General features: G+C 41.6%; 2 protein-coding genes across 2 annotated transcripts; both read left to right on the forward strand.

The window, feature by feature from the left end:
- Positions 1-695: 695 nt before the first annotated feature.
- Positions 696-9,821, forward strand: LOC105932696 (zinc finger protein 595). The gene is made up of 5 exons (XM_012871943.3): positions 696-887; positions 2,551-2,923; positions 6,306-6,433; positions 7,492-7,549; positions 7,982-9,821. Exons 2-5 carry the CDS (start codon positions 2,614-2,616, stop codon positions 8,830-8,832), a joined length of 1,347 nt encoding a protein of 448 aa, XP_012727397.2. The 5' UTR covers positions 696-887; positions 2,551-2,613; the 3' UTR covers positions 8,833-9,821.
- A 767-nt stretch (positions 9,822-10,588) lies between these two features.
- On the forward strand, positions 10,589-15,076 carry LOC105932621 (zinc finger protein 500). Its single transcript, XM_012871860.3, has 3 exons — positions 10,589-11,420; positions 12,826-12,929; positions 13,756-15,076. Exons 1-3 carry the CDS (start codon positions 11,144-11,146, stop codon positions 14,689-14,691), a joined length of 1,317 nt encoding a protein of 438 aa, XP_012727314.2. The 5' UTR covers positions 10,589-11,143; the 3' UTR covers positions 14,692-15,076.
- The last annotated feature ends 4,468 nt before the right edge of the window (positions 15,077-19,544 follow it).

Here is a 19,544-nt window from a genome sequence, read left to right on the forward strand (position 1 = left end):
AAATGTCTTGTCATTACAAAGTCTGGTTGTTGCTGAAGTGTGCCCTAGGCATTATATGCCTAGGGCACATAATGCATAGCAGAAGACATGTATACATGTAAAATCAAGACGTGAAACTGGAGTTGGCATCTAGGCTTTTACTGCTTTCAGTGATAAAAATGTCTTGCGTTTTTTTGTAATTTGTCAAAAAAGAAACCATGTATTGATTCTGGATTAGGGGGTGAAAAAAAATATTATTGTTCAATAATACACAGTTATCAATGTCTATAAATACATGGAAAAAAATCTGCCTCGCTTGCCTGTCAAGACGGGTGTTGACAGTACTGCAAAGTCTAAAGGGAAAAAAAATGCTACGTGACGTTTGTGAAACTACCTAATCAGCAAGGTTTTCATTCATGCTTTCACTACAGTGATCCGCTTAATACTTAAAACGTTATTGGCCATTATTTTGGGAATATTTAAAATTCAATGGACACAGAAACGGAAAAGTAAAAAAGAAAAAAAGGAAGAGAGAAAAGTGAGGCAAAACATAATTCAATGGAACATTTAGTTATTAAATGGGACATTTAATGCTACGTTTATTGACATCATGATCAATTCACATTCATTTATGCGACATGTCACTTTTTAACATTCCATACAGGAAGTTCCTTGGTAACACATCAACCAATCAGCGCTAAGCCCCGCCCCGCCGTATTCCAACGTTGCGGCTGCGTGAGAAGCAGTGCGCTACGACGTCATCGCGATACTCGGCGGGAAAAGTCCTTTTGGGCTGTGGAACCCTCACCATCCACGTGTCTCCCCTGAATTCGCACCCCAAAAAAGAAAAAAAAGAAAAACACCTTATAGGTGAGCCAAAGCTGACCTCGTATGAAGCTGTCCTTCAGGTACGAATCTTTGAATGCCTGTTGCGTTGCTCTGGTAACCGCTGAGCTGTCCGGGTTATCCCAACCGACGGTGTCTGTACGCGATGTATCTCCCTAGGCCACGATGCGTGACTGTGTCAGTGCCGCGTAGCATAGCGAGAACGTTGATCCGAGTTATTTACGGGTCGAGTTACGCAGGGAGTGGGGCACGTAGCGCTCTCCTCCGCTTACAGTCATGTCGGGCATAGATGGGGAAAACATGGCGGAGGCGAGTCTCATTTCCTCGTTTAGCTTAGCAAAAGTAGACAAGCCGTGGTTGTCCAGACAGTTTTCTGTTCTGTTGGCTTCATTTGATGCCTATCTTTAATATCCGTTCTCTGGAGCTTTTGCTTTTTTAAAAAAACTTTCAACAGTGCAGAGTTTTTGGTCTGCTTTTATCACAACAAATTACATCAATGTACATATCCAGCGCAATTTAGATGGTAGAATGTGTAAACAACGTGCAATTTTTAAAGGTGTAAAAGTCCCTTAATAGTGTATTATGTTGGAAACAAAGGTAATAAAGCAGTTACATAAAGTCGCACTGACGAGGACATTTTTTTTTAACAATGTCCGGGTCTGTTTGTGTATTTACTGAACATTGTAGATCCCGTTCTCCATCGGAATCAGTCACTTTTGAGGTAGCCACCATAGGATGATGGTAAAATTTCAGTCTTAAGTTGTTTATTAACAAGTAATGTTACATTCAACTAAATATAATTCTTCACCTACTTTTTTGGGGAAAAGACTGCTTTCAAATTAAGTGTGTGGTTCCAGTATTACGTGTAAATATTGATCCTTAAACCTGGTACGTGGAGAGAAAAGTACAAAATTGTTAAGAATGAAAAATGTTTCAGTAATAACAAACAAGGCCGTTTGCTGTACTTGACAATGTTCGGACGGGTTGTGTCTGCAAGAGGTGGCCCTAAACTCATTAGGGTTGTTGTGAAGGGATTTTGATAGATCAGATTAGATGAGATGAGATTCAACTTTATTGTCATTACACAGGTACAGGTACAAAGCAACGAAATGCAGTTTAGGTCTAACCAGAAGTGCAATAGCAGCAACTGCAGGATAAACAATGGTTCCATATGTACAGGACATGGGTTATTACTGAATAAATATAGAGATGTATGCTATTATAAACAGAATAATAGAAAGCAGCAAGCTTTGTGTATTAAAAGCCAGAAGTTCCACAATCCGTCTATTAAATTAATCTTCGGTAGGACGCGGGGAAGGTTGCTTATTCACGTATTTATTCTATCGTTAGCATTCGTATCGTAAGTCTCACAGGTACAGACGATGAGGAAGATCACGCACGCGAAAAGTACAAAACTGCAACCCAGAGTCACCTTTCAGGCGTTCTGAAACGTCACTAAATTTGAAACTATGCAGACTAGTTTAAGTCATCCATACGTTACATAAACCACTTATTTTAAGTAAGCTTTTTATCTTGTGCTCCGTACCCTGACTTTCCGATTGTGTTACGTTTCACTATAGTTCTACTGCGAACTGGTGTAAACAGAAGCATCTCACGTTATTTAATTTATGAGACGTGATAGTTCAAAAAAAACAAAACAAAGCTGCGTAAATAACTTTTTGTGTGGTTGACCGCTGTAATCCGATCACGTGTCCCTGTGTTCAGCCAGTAAGGACCTCTGCGACACGTCTCACGAGATCCGAAGGCCGCCGCCGGTCCTCTTCCACCATGTCCGACCAAATGATGCGAGGCGTCCGGGTCCAGCTGACCACAACGATGGACTCCCTCCTGAGGACGGCCGTGTTTGAGGTCATGAGGATTTTCGAAAGCGCGCTGTACAACCACAAGATGGAGATGGCGCACAAAGGAGAAGAGATCGCTCAGCTTAAGATAAAGCTACAAACTGCAGAACTAAAGCTCAAAGAGTCGGATCAGAAGAAGCAAAGCAGAGCAGAGGCGAATAAAAGCCAAGCGGAGCCCGAAGTCGTCCCAGATGTCCCTGAGCAGCCTTCCGCAGTTCCTGAGATTGATGTTGAAGGTATAGTGGTTGCTTTCTTATTCTTCCTAAAGTAACATGCTGCTGGTTTAGAAAGCTGTCATTGAATAAAGAATCTACGTCTTTGCCTGTTTTTAATGTTGTCAACTTTATCTGTATAGCACTTTATAGCAACCTCGCTGTTCTTAGTAGTTAGAAAGAAAGAACGGCAGGAGACATGAATAAAATAATTCATTAGTTGGAAGGACATACAACTAATGTAGACATAGTTAAGACATCAAGCTTTAATTCAAAGGCCAAGGAGTAGAGGTGGGGTAAAAAAAGCAACTTAAAAGTCTTAAAATTATGAGCAGCTCTTCTATGAATCAGTAATTTCACAGTTTTGAAGCAGCAGCAGATCATCTCTACTTTTCTAGTTGGACCGTGGAACATCTAAGAATAACTGGTTGGTTGTTCTCAGTTTTCTTGTGCATGCATGGCATCGTGTGAGATCCTTTTTAAAGTGTAATTCATCCCAACATCCCGCCACACGGTTCATCTTCACACTTAGCCGTGTCTCTTGGAACCAGGTACTTTAGCATCGTTTTTCAAAATGTATCTGGGGCGAACATTATGTCGGGTTGAGCTACACTTTAAATATGATGGGGCAAAACCAATAAAACCCTCGAAAATCTGTAGCAACATTTTTGAAACAATTCCTGTAATGAACGTAGATCATATTTTCCCATTTTATTGTTCCCGTTATCAGTCGAGCAGCAGCATATCGAACAAGCCGCAAGTGGTGAAGGATGCCTAATCTAAATGCAAAGAAGGAATTGCCGTATTTTTCAGACTATAAATTTCTCCGGAATATAAGTCGCATCAGTCAAAAATTTGCGTCATGAAGAAGAAAAACCATAAATGTCGCCACGGACTATACCCATTTATTTAGACATTTATTCACACGATCCAAAATTAACAACTAACATTTATTCTGGTAAGCCAATTTATTAAATTACACAGCTGCATCCACAACTGGCTGAATAACACAACATACCTGGGAGAAATGATGTAAATTAGCAACTCCAACCAGCAAGGTTTTTTTTTTCCCAGCCCATTTCCCTGTAACGGCCCTCTAAACTACACTGTCAGCGTAACGGCGCTACGTGCTAAGCTAACAGTACGACGACGGCTGTTTCAGAGCAACATAAAGCTCAGTGCATCAGCGAAGTTCTGGCCCGTCATCTGGGCCATTCACGCTGCACCACGCAGCGCTGCGTGAATGCAGACTGAAACAGCATACAAACCTGTGTTTACCTTATAAGTTAATGTGTCAATTCATTTTTAACTTAAGGTGACCAGATTTCTTTAATGGAAACCGGGGATGTCTCTGATTTTTGTCTGGCGGGCGATTTGTTTTACATGATGTGCAACGCCGACGGGGCGGAGAAGCCGCGTTGGGCTCAGCTCTTCTACTACATCAGGACAGCGGCAGGACCGGGTGAATACCTCTCGTTGGGCTAAACTTTTTTTTATTCCATCATGATACACTGAAATCAGGGACAGGTCATCAAAAACGGAGACAGTCCCCAGAAATCAGGGACATCTTGTAGCAGGATAGTTTTCACAAGCCTAGAGAGCCCTTTTGTGGCTATAGACAGTTTACTCCTTGATTCCTGCTGTTCAAGATGAATTACCATTTTAAATTTGATATAGAAGTCAAACCTGAATATAAGTCACAGGAATGGCCAAGCTATGGGGGGAAAGAAGTGATTTATAGTCCAAAAAATACGGTACACTAATCTTGGCGAGTTAATATAAAGACATGGCTCACTATTTCAAAAAACCTTAAACACAAAATACGGGTTGAACTCATTTGGTTTGAGATTTTAAAGGAGATGTCAAAGAATAAACCACGGTTCCTGACAGAAGAGCAATCGTTTCACAGAGATGGTTCATGGATCGTATTGAAAAGAAACATAACCTCAGTTTTAGTAGTGCTGAGACGGAGGAAGTTTTAGTTTTTCCAGGCCTTTATATTAACAAGGCAGTCCAATAACGGCTTCAAAAAGTTTTGTTCCTTAAGAACGGGCAGATAGACTAGAATGACATTAACAAAGCAGTGGAAAGAGACACATTTCCTAAAAATAGACCCTAGGATCACCATATAGCAGGAAAGTACAACAGGTCCTAGGATGGATCCTTGGCGGTCTCCAGAAGAAAAAAGATGCTGAGAAATGAAATCCATCTTGACTGAGAAGCTTTTATCCGTTAATACTTAATCCACTGTAGATCACTTCCATTAATGTCCACACATGCTCAAGCCTGGATTAAAGGGTACTGTGATCTGTGGCACTTGGATCTAAAATAGACAGAAAAGCAATATTTATAAAAAATGGACCATTAAAACACTTAGAACAGTTTCAGTGCTCGGATACTTTTTCAAACCTGGCTGATACTTTTCAGAAATACTGTTATTGGGGGAAAAAAAGAACATTGGAACGAACAGGCAGTTTGGAAATAAGTCTGAATAAGATGATATGATGAAGTGGCTGCACCACAGGCTTTTACCAAGCTGTTTAAAGGTAGCGGAGCCAAATCCGGTCAATAAGGGCAAGTTTCCATCAACGAGGAAATATTTAACCCAACAGATTGACGTCTAAAGAAGAGTTTGTGGGCCGCAGGTGTTTTCACATTATCAGTTACTGATAAAGACTCGGGCTCAGACTGGTTAAAAGCACCAGCGCCAAACGCCTGAGACACTCCCCTACCACAATGGAGGGACCAGTACCACAGGTGGTTATATTGACAGAAAACCTCAATTCTGATATTTTTCTGCCACCAAAAACTAGAAATGTTTCACAAAGTAAAATGGAAGCTGTAGAGAGAAATGACTCTGAGAGATTTGAAACAGAGTGAAAAGCTTTGAAAAGAACTATGGATGTTAGAGACAATAATTCAGTATCATACACATCACCATGTAAATTAATTAAATAACGGTGATATGACATTTCCCATATTTAAATATACATTACAGTCTATGATTACAGCCTTTTTCACTGACCTGACGCTCTGGGTTTTATGTAATTTAATCTTTTTAAGGCATATATTTCTAAAATGTTATATTGGAGGAGTTTTATAAACATGGCAAAATAATTGTCATTAGTTTGTACAGGCATCTGCTTGTAAACATTTTTGGCAGTCTGGTGCTTTTTTTTTTGTTTATATCAAAATTGTAATTATATTGCATTGACCAAAATGAAGTTATATATGGTGATATATTTTTTGGCCAAAGCTGCTCTCTTTACGGTGCTATTTATACAAACAGTCCTTCAAGACTCCTAAAGGACACGGGCAGTGTATCATATCCATAAATGTAATGTAATCATCCGAATATTTGCAGTAAAGGGGTTAAACATGTTTTGTGTTGTCTGCTTTTGCGCAGTGCCTGATGATTGGTGCGCTCCACTGGGCTACGATACGCCGAACAAGAAGGAAGAGGGCTTTTGTCCCAGTGTAAGGCTGAAGCAGTTCTCCATTCGTCTCTCCCCTGTTCCACTTGTGAAGGCCGAGGTGTGTAGATGAAAGGGGAACACACGTGATGGTGGGACAACAGTACAAACTTTCTGGGGTGATTTGGAGTAAGAGTCTCTTCACACGTGGGCTTTGGTTGGTTCAAAGACTTTTACCACTTAGCTGATTTAGCTGTCACAGAATAAGAAGTAAATGGCAAAAACCTTAGGATGCACTGATACAAACTTAACCTTAATGTTAAAATCTTCCTTAGAAAGGCAGATGTTAAATTAATTTTTTTTAATATTTTTGTAGCTATAGTTTAAATCACTCCATTTGAGCTGTGTTGTGGATTAATTAATAACCCCGGTTGCTACTTGTGTTAAAGCTGATTTTTTTCAAGCACTACTGGTTTCTTAGTTGATTTTCCTTTGCAATTAGTATATAATGTCACACATGGTGCCAATCAGCTGACAATAAAACTAAGCTCTGGTTTAGATGTGCAGTTTTAACTCTGCTTCTACATGTAAGAATGTATCTACACGTGCACAAAGAAGTGTATTAATCCACCCAGAATATTTTCTTTAAATTCACTCTAAATTTGACAAAGCCCCCTATTCAGACCCAAGTTTAGTAAAAAATAAAAGAACAATAAAGTCCAAATGCAAACTTTTGGTATCTGTGTAAAGGTAAGACATAAAATAATGTTTTTTTCCAGTTTAACCACTGTTACTGTCAGATTTTTATTGGCGTGTGACCAAAAAAATAAATTATTTTGAGCCTCACACATGTACTTTTCTAAATAAACATTAATAAAACGCCATGAACACCCTTTTGAAAACCTAGGGAAGCCTCAGACTTTGTAGATCCATGTTTTGACTATAACTGCAGTCGACCAATTTAGAACAACATTTGACACGTTCTTCAGCCCATTTACAAACATTATTCGGTAAAACAACATTTGAAAGAGTGATTTGAAGTAAGAGAAATGTTAGTGCCAGGTCTGAACCATATAAAAAAAAAAAACTGGGAATTTGTTTCCTCTATTTTTTCTTTAAGATTATTGTTAAAACTTTTTATGATGTAACAAACCAGTCATGTTGTTTTGTTTTTTTTAGGTTGCCAACCGCACCATAGACCTTCAGAGATCTCGAGGTGTCAGGAGATCCAAACGAAGTAAGTTGTGTTATGAAGCATGTTGGCCATTGTTCAACACCGTTAGAGTTTATGTATTTTAGCCTTTTTATACGTACTTCCATCTCCCAATCTTTGAATGGGAATGTGTACATATGGTATAATCATCCCCAGCATTTTCTTCTACTTTTGTTTTTTTTCTTTCTTCAATGAAAACGTTGTGTTCCAGAGGATTGATAGCCTCAAACTTTGAGGCTATCAAGTATAAAATGAGAACTTATTTTAACAAACTTTTTTGAGCTATAATGGAGACAAATTGAGGCATTTTTTTTTTAGGTTATTGTAAATCAGACCCCTGTTTTGCAATATTGTTTGCAAACTACTTTTTTCTAAAAACATCATTTTTAGATATTACACCCACAAATGGTATTCATTTGTTTGTCTGTTTGTCCCCCCCCCCCCCCCCCCCTCCAGTTTCTACCACTAGTGGACCGCAGACGCAGTCGCCAGTGGAAGAGCCAGCACAAGCATCCCGGCCCCCAAAAATTGGCAAGGACCTCAAAAGATTACTCCAAGGCCTCAACGAGGACTACTGCAACTTGAAGGGTCTGGACCGCCTTCGGAATAGAAAGACGAGCCAAGTAAATTATGCAGCCAAAGAAGAAGACGAAGAGTCGCCCCTGCAAGAAAACGAGCCGAAAAACCACCAAGCAAGCGAACCCGACGCGACGGAACCGCAGCGAGCGAAAGTTGTCAGGAAACTTAAATACAGCTGCAAGGAGTGCTACAAGGTGTTCGACAAAAAAAGGGGCCTGGATCTCCACAAGCGTTACCAGAAGACATGCAAGGGCTGCAAAATGGCCTTCTGCTTCCTAAATACCGCAAAGTGCCATACGAGGAACTGTAAAAAATACAAGGCGCTGAGGAAGACAAACAAATGCAGCGCGAAGACGGCCAATGAAGAAAAGGCGCGAAGTCCCAGCAAAAAGAAGAAGGTCAAGAACGGAACCGCGCAGTTTCCTGTCGGCGACGGCAAGCCCTCCATCCAAAGGTTCACCTGCCAACACTGCGGCTTCAAGACTAAGTTCCCCAAAAAGTTTAAAAAGCACATGCGAAGTCATGATGATAATAATAATGACGCTGATAAGGAGATTCTAACTTGCAGCGTTTGTCAAACGTGGTCCGGTCTGAAAAAGGAACTCAAGACACACATGAAAAGTGCACACGGAGTTGGCCCGCATCTCACCGACAAGGAGGGAGAATCGGGACGGCCTAAGCCTTTGGAAGATGGCGAGGAAGGCCGAGGATTCAGCCACAGCCAGTGAAAAACGCACAACTTTGCCTAAACTCCAAAACAACAGCTCGGATAATCGGATCGGAGGTGCTGGGAGGTTTTTGGCTGTGCTGTGGGTGACAAGTTTCTGTCAGCTGGGACACGTTTTCTTCCCCTCTGGAAGTTATTTACAGCCACCATACTGTCTTTGTATTATTTATGAATCTGAAATAGAAAATTTTAACGTTTTTTTAAAAAAAAAAAAAAACCCATTACAGTTAGAATGCTAACATGGTGAGAGATCATCTTGAATTATACAGTTTTTCTTCTCTGAGGAAGTGTTCATTTTTACCTTTCGTACTGGTCTTTAGTCGTTTTGCATCACAAGTTCTCTGTGGCTAAAGTTAGACTCATGTATGCAGCTGTGTTGAATCCTTAGAAGGTGAGAACATCTGGTAAGTCTAAGTGCTTCATCGCCCTTTAATACTGATCCTAGCCTAAAATTCCCTACATTTACGCTCAATCCGTTTCGTTTTATCGAATTTTTTTATTTTTATTTTAAGTAACGTAATGGTCTTATCTCTGCAATCATTTGTTGTTGTATTTGTTTGCATGTGATATAATATTGTTACTTTTTTTTTTGTTCCTATAACTGCGTCACTTGAGGAATCGTTGGTTTCGAGTTATGTCTGTTTTACCCCGTTAATGTCATCCGTTAAAATGATTACACGCCCTTAAATAATTGTTGATTTTCAACTTTGTTACATTTTTTTTTTACTCAGGGTTTTTAAAATGTTTCTAAATTTCTTCATCTGTTGGATCGCAGTTCTGTGCGTTTGAAGTTGGGGTTTGTAATTAAATCAACTATCTTAAGAGGAACTACAGTTGTTGTTTTTTTTAAACACATATTACTGAGACGTTCTTTTAAACATGTAAGATGTATGATCTAAAAAATATAATTAAAATCTTTAGATTGTAAATATATCGTGAGAATTTGGCAGCAAAAGTTTTTTTTTTTTTTGTTTTTTTAATGGAAGGTTACAAGACGTTTCATCCTGGAGTGCTGATTAGATTTTTGTAGTTCTTTTTATGTTGTTGTTTGTTCCCACTGAAATTGTTTTCCATATTTTTCTGCTGTTTGCTTGTTCTGCACCTAAAATTTATATTAAATTTATTTTTGAAATCTATTAGAAGCCCTCTTTGTTTATTAGTCTTTCTGTGAATTGTTAAACAGTTTAACTGATTCAAAGCTGCAATCCTACCCGCACGTCTGCAGAAAGCAGTGTTGCCAGATTGGACGGGTTTGCGCGCAATTGGGCTGGGCTGGGACCCATTGTTTTATTTTTGAAACGTCTAAAATCGGTCGAACACGTCATTGGTTTATCAAGTGTCACTAAAATGGAATTGGTCATTGTCAATTGTAAATTCTCCAAATGGGATTGATAACTTAATTGTAGCTGACTTGAAAATGCTCCCTGACGGTGTGTGGAAGAGAAATGTCAGTTTGAGCCATACTAAAGGCAGATTTACAGTAAATGTAGTTAGATATGTGTATAGCTTTTTGCTAACTGTTTTGCAGTTGCTATGAAGACATGATTGGAAAGTGATATTTATTATTTATATGTTTATATTATATTTATATGCGCATTTTGTGTAGAGCCTGTGTGACTTTTTCTTTGCTTAAGCGTAGTTGTGCGTTTATGTCGTCTTCCTCATTGTATGTGTAATAGTTATACGCTTTTAACATGAGTGCGGAAAGATTTAAGGTTGGGATGTTTTTTTTCTTTATTTTTCGTTTTAGTTGGCCGGGTTTTACGTTGTATTTGTGCTGGAGACAGTTTGATCTGGCAACCCTAGCCGAACGTTATTTTCTCCTTATCGCGAGATTTGCTGCCATCCCTTTACAGGTGCCGACCTGCAATCCGAAACGTGCGTTTTTCGTTGACAGCGAGGCTATTACGTCCATTTTATCTTAACTAGTAGATGTTTTTAGTCAGTAAATAACAACCGACATGTGTCTCGGTTGGTTTTGTTTCCCCGTTGTCTCGTATTTACGAAGTCAACCCAGTTGTTAGCTAAAACAAGCTAATTGCGTCGTTGGGTCCTTGTTTACATATCGTCCTGCGATAACGTGAATGCGAGACCGGGATTTTCTTGTTTCTGTTTACGTTTTTTATATATATATATATAAACATGATTAAATAAAACATTCAGTCCAATACTTAGTTTGTTATTAACAACAAATTGTGTCCTGGAAGTAGCTCCGGCAGCATGTGTCGTTTTTTCGAAAGCCATCAGCGGTGTGCCGTCGGTCAGCCTCGGGCATTCAAACGATTTTAATTCGAAACAACAAAAAAAGGAGAATGGAGTCTGTGAGGAGTGCTTTCCACGCTCAGCTGGCCACCGTCATGGACTCCCTGCTTGCCGCCGCCGTGTGCGAGATCGCCAAGATCTTCGAGAGCAGCCTGTGCGAGCAGCAGGCGGAGCTGGCGCAGAGAGCCGAGGAGATCTCCATGCTCCGCTGCAGGCTGGACAAGGCGGAGAGGAGGCACAGAGCGAAGGCTGGAGGCGCCGAGGACGGCAAGTTGGCATCAGGAGACAGAGAAGGCAGCCTGAAGCAGCACACCCCGACAGGACCAGGTATTACATTATATTCCATCCTAAGTAAAGAAGGAAATAAAATAATCACATCAGGCACAATGCTATTATTTTGGCTTTTGTATAGTGGCCAACTTTATTAATCTCTATTTGTCAACCATACAATTGAACCCAACCAACCAACGTGAGGATGCTTCATCAACTTTCTCTCTTTTCTGGCCCCTTTACTGTAAAGACGCACGTGCTCTCTGTTGTCACTCAGCAATGCTCACGTGTTGCCTTTTAATAATCAATAGAAGTGGAGAAGTAACTTATGAAAATAATAAATTTATATATTGTTAAATGGAAATCACGTAAGAAGCTGCAGAGCTCAGGAATATGAACGTGCCCCCCCCCCCCCCCCCCCCCCACACACACACACACACACACGCTCACAGAAAGGAGTGGAAAAGTGTTTCTGTGTTTATCAGCGTAAAGTGTTTTATTAGAGAAATAAGAGACGTGTCGCTGTTCACACACCTGCGGTGCTGAAAATGTACCGTCACCTGCTGTTGTTATCCAGGTCATTTATTAAGAATGATGGTCGTTAGTAAAAGCCACTGATGTATAAATACTGACCACGACAAACGTAAATAATCTACACTGGTGTGCTGTATGTCTGTTACAGATCATGCCATGCCTACCTGATTTTCTTAGATTGAACAAAGCAAAAGTTTTTGCATGATTATTTGACTTTTCTTTTACCCCCCCCCCCCCCTTATTGTGACTAAAACTGATTAGAAACTAATATCAGAAATAGTCTTTTGTGGCAAAACCTACATACGACCTTGGTAACATTTAATTGGTGGGTTTACTTTTCGTTATCTGCCGGCTGACACTTTTTTTTCCCCCCATAAGCTTACTGTGACTACGGTGAAGCTAACTAAACATGAGACTTTTACGCTGTTAAATCTGGTTGAAACATTTGCTGAGAAGAGTAGAAATGAAGCAAATGCCGCTTCAACTGCTCCTCTGGATGTCACAGACAAAGCGCCTGAGCCTGGCACTCTGTCCTCCTTCTCTCCAGCATTACGCAGACTTATGATCGTGTGAATCAGGGTTAGGAGGGAGCCTTTTTTTTATTGTAATTTGTCAGAAATAGGTTACGTAGGCATATCTCTCTGATTGTTTGTAAGACGATTCAGGGTTTATGCACGACATTGACTGGGGTTAGACCCCCTGGGCCGGTGTAAAGAGATAAATGACAACATTTACGATATTCTGCTCAGTAAGCATAAAAAAGGTACTACTAACTAATCTAATGTTTTGATTCAAATTTTTTACTGAAGCCTTTTATCATATAAACAAATACCTATTGTTGGTTTTCTGTTACATGTTATTAATTTTTTTTTAAATGCAGTAAAGCTGGTTTAAAAGTTAAACCAGAGATTGTTTTCTCATTGTCTAGTACTGACTGTGGGGAAGGATCGGTCCCACTCAGAGCCAGAGGAAGTACTCTGCATCCTGAAAGAAGAGGTCACAGGGCAGGAAGGAGCCTCCATAAAACACGAGGTGAGATTTCTTGCTACTTCTCCCTTGATATAACAACCACTACATGGTATGTGTGGTAATTTAAGTAAATAATTCTTAAGGCTGGTTCACTCTGCAGGATGTTTCGCCCCCATCTCCCCTTTCCGAGAGGCGCAGATTATTGGTGCATCTCTTAAAATATTCTTAAGAGATAATCCTGCCATGTGTGGCGTGTTAAAAGCGATCTGGTCCGCTTGGTGGAACGTGGGGACCGCTCCGACCTCAAATCGGGAATATTCAACATGTTGGATTGTCTTGCCCTCATATCCTAGCGTGTGTGGTGTCCCCCGAAGACAAACATCACACAGCCTGTTGAATATGACGTGTAGCCAATCAGAAAGCGAGGTGAGGGATTCCCCAAGAGGAAAACAAACAAACACTCACCTCCATTTCACAGTGTAGCAAGCGTAGAGACCGTTTAACCAACGCCTTTTCTTTTTGTGTCTTTTCTGTTAAAATTAGTCCAGACTATCGCCGTTATTCTTGTTGGTCGTCCATGTTTATTTACTCTGAGCTCATGTTTGATCTTGAGAGGATTCACAAGATTTTCATATCTGAATGTTCTTCAGTGAAAGCTGTTGGTGTGTTGAGCTCGCCGTCTGACCCGACATCACACTCTGTACGAGCAAACCTGTTTTTTCCAGAAGTTTTTAGCGTTACATGTGATGTCTCTCAGGCTTTGAAAAATCGTCCGACTATTTTAAAATCCTGCCGTGTGAACCAGCCTTTAGTTGCTATGAATTTACTCATATGTTCCAGTTAAAGATTTATGTTGTCTGATTATTTTCTTTCTTCCTTTTATTAACAGCGTGTTAGATCGGGGTCTGTAACAATCCAAGCAGCAGATGAAAATGTTTGCATCTCCGACCCCGGCCGTTGCTCTCCCAAGCCCGACTCCAGCCTACTCCAGGCAGGAGAGTGGTTGCCTCGAGGTGGCGTTTCAGGTCCGGAGAACCTGCAGCCGGGTGGGACGGACTGCTCCGCCACAGCCAGCGGCAGCGTCGGCAACGAGCCGCCAAGCTTCCGCCGCGGCTTCGGATCAGACGAAACCAGCAACGAAGGCGACGGCGCCTCGTTTGCTTTTCTGGACCCGGAGTCCGAGAGCCAGAACTCGGAAGAGGGTCCAGGAGAGAACGACGCCCGGGCGGATTTTCCTCCGGCCGCCTCCGGTGAGGCAGAATGGCGGACGAGAGAGGACAGAGGCGCAAGAGGCCACATCGGTCACGCGCGGCGGCTCTCTAACTTCGCCCCCAGAGACCCTCTGCGGCCGCAGTCAAACTCCCAGCTGCTCGCCGCCCGACCCACGAACGCTCCCGGCCATCCGGCAACTCCCAGCGGAGGCAGCGGACGGCCTTACTCCTGCCCGTACTGCGCAAAGTGTTTCACCTACCCTTCCCATCAGCGCCGGCACCTTCTGCGGCACACCGGAGTCAGGCTGCATCCCTGCAAGTTCTGCGACAAGAGGTTCCTCACGCCGTCGGAGCTGACCGTGCACACGCGCACGCACACGGGGGAGCGGCCCTTCGGCTGCGCCCAGTGCGGGAAACGCTTCGCCCGCAGCGGCAACCTGAGAGCCCACCAGCGGGACGTTCACATGGGGAAGAGGCCCTTCGCTTGCGTGGAGTGTGGAAAGAGGTTCGCCCACCGGGGGAACCTGAGGGTGCACAATTACCGAGTCCATCAAGGGGATCCGTACTACGCCGACGGCCAGCCGGACCCGGACATAAACCAGAATCTTATCTAGAAACGGCCCGAGGGGGAAAAACTCTTCGACTTTTAAGTTATCACACAGCACCTTTGTAGCAATTTCAAACTATTGAAGCTTTTTGGTCTTGTTTGTGCTTTGGAATATTTATCCTTAATTTTTTTGTCTAATTTTGAGTCTGTCAACGAATTTAGGTCAAATAGTTTTGTTCTGTGTAATGTGAATGACTGGTCATAGTAATCTGTGAACATAATTAGCTGTTGAGGTAAATAAATAAATATTTTTTTTCTTTTTTTTTTCCTAGTAGGACATGGCACCTTAACCTGACCCTAGCCAGATGACTTTCGTTCCACTTAGCTTTACTCACATCCATCTGGGACCTCTCCCATAGAGAGTGATTTCTTCAACCAATTTTATTGTCCAGCCAATCAGGACGCAGGGCTGGAGTTTCATGGATGTGACGTAGTGGAGACGCGTCCGTGAGACTGATTCAAACAATGGCGGCTCGTTGAGGAAGCAAGCGTTAACATTGATGCTGCTATTTCTTCCGTGTTGTCCAATCTACCTAATATTGTTTCATTAAAAGAACATCAGAGAACGCCTCTGAAGGCTTTTGTTGGTGAAAACGATGTTTTCGCCCTTCTCCCAACCGGATTTGGCAAGTTTTGTTTTCCGGGACGCGCCCGTGGCGGAGCAGTTAGCGCGAACCATGTTAGGAGGCCTTTAGTCCTCGATGCGGTCGGCCCGGGATCGACTCTGACCCGCGGCTCTTTGCCGTCTGTCTTCCCCCCTCTTCCTGTCAGCTCACTGTCAATAAAATGCCACTAGAGCCGCAAACATATAAAAAAAAAAAGCTTTGTTTTTCCTGCGTCTCACAGCGTCACGGGTTAGCTTCGGTGTGAGTGGTTGAAATAGCACGTCGATAAAGATGACAGACAAGTGGCTTATCCAATCATATGCAAGGATTTTTGATAAGGCCCAGCCTTCTGAAATGCTATTCCTATGGATCATTCTCAGATGGATGAGTGGAGCTAGGCGGAGCGAAATTCATCTGGCTAGGGTCAGGTTACTGGCACCTACCCACACTGGCCTGACTGAGATCTGTTTTTTTATATTTATTTAATTACTAAATTAAAACTAGCGTAGATATTCTAATTTATTCATATGGACCTGTACTCATCTCTCCTCCATGGAGAGATATGCACAGCAAAGGTTCAGCAGTTTAGTTTTTATTGTTGAAACAATAACTTTTTTTTTTTTTTTTTTTTTTTTTTTTTAAAGTCAAGTAGTGGAAATGTAAGGAATGACTTGGAAGAGTATGACTCAAATACAATTGGTACTCCTGTGAACTCATTTCTTTAAACTATTAGACTTCAAAGAATGGAAAACGATATTCCTACTGAGTTCATAGCGTCTAGATTTTAGTTGTGCTTTTTGTTTTTTCTGCTGTTCTCAGACACACTGTTCTGTCTATATTGGCTCCTGTTATGGTTCACTAAGCATCTTAAGCAACCGGTGGCTCCATAAATTATTACGCTTTGTCAATGCCGACCTTGGTTTGACTGCAGTCTGGGTTTTTTTATTTTCTTTTTCTGTGTATTAGTTAATACTGTCTGACATTTGCTTTTTCTCCATTAAAATCAAATTTTCTGCAGTTTGCTTCTATGTACAGTGAGGTTTAATTTTTAGAGTTTTTTTTTTTCTTTTTACCGTAGCAGACGGTTTTTTAGCTGCTTGAATGAAATGTCCAAGTTTAGATTACAATTTTTGCACAGTTTGCACTGTCTCCTCTAAGCTAACTGTACATCTTGTCAAGTTTATTTATATTTCTGACTGCTGTGAAATGCGTTATGGTAGATATAGTGATAAAGAGGTACGTTTTCATTAATTTAGCATTCTGGGTTTTTATTGCCAGGAAATAAAAAATCTAGGGGTTTTGCACTGTCTCTTGCCGGACACCAGAGGGCAGTGCAAATACAGGAGAGGTTGACAAAAATATCTGCAGACAGATTTTCGATGCAAATGTTGTTCTCAGCATGTTTTACCTCGTTGTGCCCTACATCTGTCACACCATTTTCTGCTGATTTGTGTCATCATGGTCTCTCTCCTGTAAGACTTTATTGGAATCTGTCGAAATGTGAGTTCGTTGTATCTACTTGCACTAAGACCTTAGTTATATATAAACTAAATGGCAAAAAAAAAGAACTACCGTAAGTATGTAAAATTTGTAACTTCCACTTTTTTTTGTATTCATCCTTGATGCCTGTCGTAAAAAAAAAAAAAAAAAAAGTTTATTTTAAATCCTTCACACAAGATATGTCCAATAAATGTTTGTTTCTTTAAGCATGTCTCCTCTTTTGGGGTTCCAATGAATAATTTATTTGTAGTTGTGGGGAAAAAAAACTAAAAGAGGGGTTTAATTGTTCAAGATATATCTGAATCTACCTTTAATTTACTCTAAGCTCTTTTGGTTGTTGCCACTCATGTAATTTACTGCATTTTTACTCTAGAATGAAGAAAACCTCAGTTTCTGTAACGCATAACTAAATCTCAGTCTATGCTTTCTTCCTCCCTCATTATAAACCTAAACATGCCTTCAGCGTGCGAGCTGTGCGGAGGTTGATGGGATAGTTGTCCCCGCCTCTCTCTCTCGTCTTTTGCACACTGCAGAGGGAGGTCTGGCTCAGGCTCTGTGCGTGAACCAGCACCAAAGCTGCTGAGTGCATGGACTGCTCGCAGAGAGACAACATGCACTGACCTCCCCTCCCCCCTTAAAGGTCACCTGTGTCTGTGTGCAGCTCCCTCCCTGCCTCAGCCATAAAGACTGGACATTTATTAGGAATGCAAAGCCAGAAGAGGCTGTGCAACATGACAAAGGGAAGCGGACATTAATGTCAGCGTCCGTCGTTTAAAGGGCTCTAGCGTTTATAAACCTGACTCAGATAAAGGTTGAATGTCTGCAGTTGATGTGGGTGGGTTGGATCATCTCTGGGTGAAGCTGGAGGTTGTTGCAGACCTTTAAAGTGCACACACTTTCAGTCCTGTGTTTGTGTGCTATTGAAAGCATAAGGTCAGATAGTCATTAATCCGCACGGATTGGAGTCTCACAATGGTTTGTGTGTGTGTGTGTGTGTGTGTGTGTGTAAGTGTTTCATGCAGTATTTATTTTGTTTATGTATTTAGTTGTGTGTAATCTTTAATCTGCTCAAAGCAGCTTTACCTAAGGAGGAAAACGTTGGACCAGCTATATGATCGCTTTGCCTCGCAAGCTTTGGGAAAAGGCAAAACGTGAGGCACTTTTTTTTTTTTCACCTTGTTTAGCTGGGTAAAATCAGATTAAAAAGAAAAAGTGTACAGGCTCCCTGGGATATTCTACCGGCGATGGGATGGATCTGCAATGCCTTGGAAAAGTATAGCTTTTGAACTTTTGACCATCTGATCACATTAAAACCATAAACTTTAATGTGAGACCTTCACAGAAGAAGATGAGATTAAATTAGAGAGAGCAGAACAGTTTTTGAACTATGTAGCTTGTTGCACTGGATTTTATTCAGGGGTATCAGAGCAAAGGGGTCTGAACACTAAAGCACAGCTTTGTATTTGTAAAACAATTATGCAAACCATGTGTTCCCACATCACAAGTATGCGCTGCTTTGTGTTTGCCCCTTAAAAGTACAGTGAAGATTGTGGTTGTGTTAAGGGAATGAATACTTTTGCAAGGTGCTGCAATCTCTAAGTGATGTTCTTGACATTGTAAACGTTTGTCTTGCTCTGCACACTGAAGTTTTACTGTAACTTTCCAGAAGAGAATAAGACATTCAGCCTCTTTCCTTTTCCCTGCTTTCAGCCAACGTGCTCGGCCCATCACCCTATAATAAATTGCCCATACTAAAACAATTCCCCAGTAAACCCTCTCTAAACATGTCATGTACATGTAACGTAGATCTTTCTCTCCAGATTGTTTTTATTGCTTTTCATCAGAGACACTTTAATGCATTTTATGCACCTAGTAGTTGCAGATAGATGCCTTTTTTTTCCCTGCATGTCAACCTGTACGTCTGTAGAGGCTGTATGGGATTTGGAGCTGCCCAAAGGTTGTTCATTATCCACCCAGTCCCATCTCTCTCCAGGGGCTGTGGTTTCATGCAAGTTGCTATTAAAGTACTGAGCCCCCCCCCCCCCCCCCCCCCCCCCAACCCTTAGGGGAATTATGGCCCTGTCTCCCGCTCAGGGCACTGGTTGATCCATCGTCTGCTGACTGTATTTAAGCTCTCCCTTAATGTGCTAATAGTGTAAAGCAGCACGGCTGCTGCAGGGCTTTTAACTTTCATCTCGTAATGCCGCCAGCCTTTTTGGAAAGCGCAGACTTTATTGTCGTTTGGCTTTTTATAAAAATTGTTGATCAGTCCCAAACGGTGGACAATTATCATTTATGCAGATGGTAGATGTACAGCTGATGTACAGCGTGTCTGTCTTTGTGAAGGCAGCCAGGTTTTCCTTGGTGTCTCCTGGTTGTATTATTTGTTGGCTGAGGTGCGGGGCAGAGTGGAAACATGCTATCCTCCTCCCTCAGGTTCTTTGAATGTGTGTGAGTGTGTGTGCATGAGATACGGCCTGTTTGAGTCGGTGTTCTCCGTAGGCTGCTTGCGGGTTGCTAAGAAACCGCGCGTCTGCACGGTGAAGTGGGGGGGGTGAGGCAGCGGGTCAACAGAGGCAGACTCCAGCGATGCCGCCTCTGATTGGACGCACCTTATTGCCTGTGATAAATGATGGTGATCATTATCATGTTGACGAGGTGTAGGCCTGAATCATGATGGGATCTGCCATTTTGCCCTTTATGGAGCGTTAAGTCAATTTATCTGGCTCAGGGACCGCCTGCTAATCTCTCTGTT

The sequence above is a fragment of the Fundulus heteroclitus genome, chromosome 23 (genome assembly GCF_011125445.2).
Source record: "Fundulus heteroclitus isolate FHET01 chromosome 23, MU-UCD_Fhet_4.1, whole genome shotgun sequence".
Lineage (NCBI taxonomy): Eukaryota > Metazoa > Chordata > Actinopteri > Cyprinodontiformes > Fundulidae > Fundulus > Fundulus heteroclitus.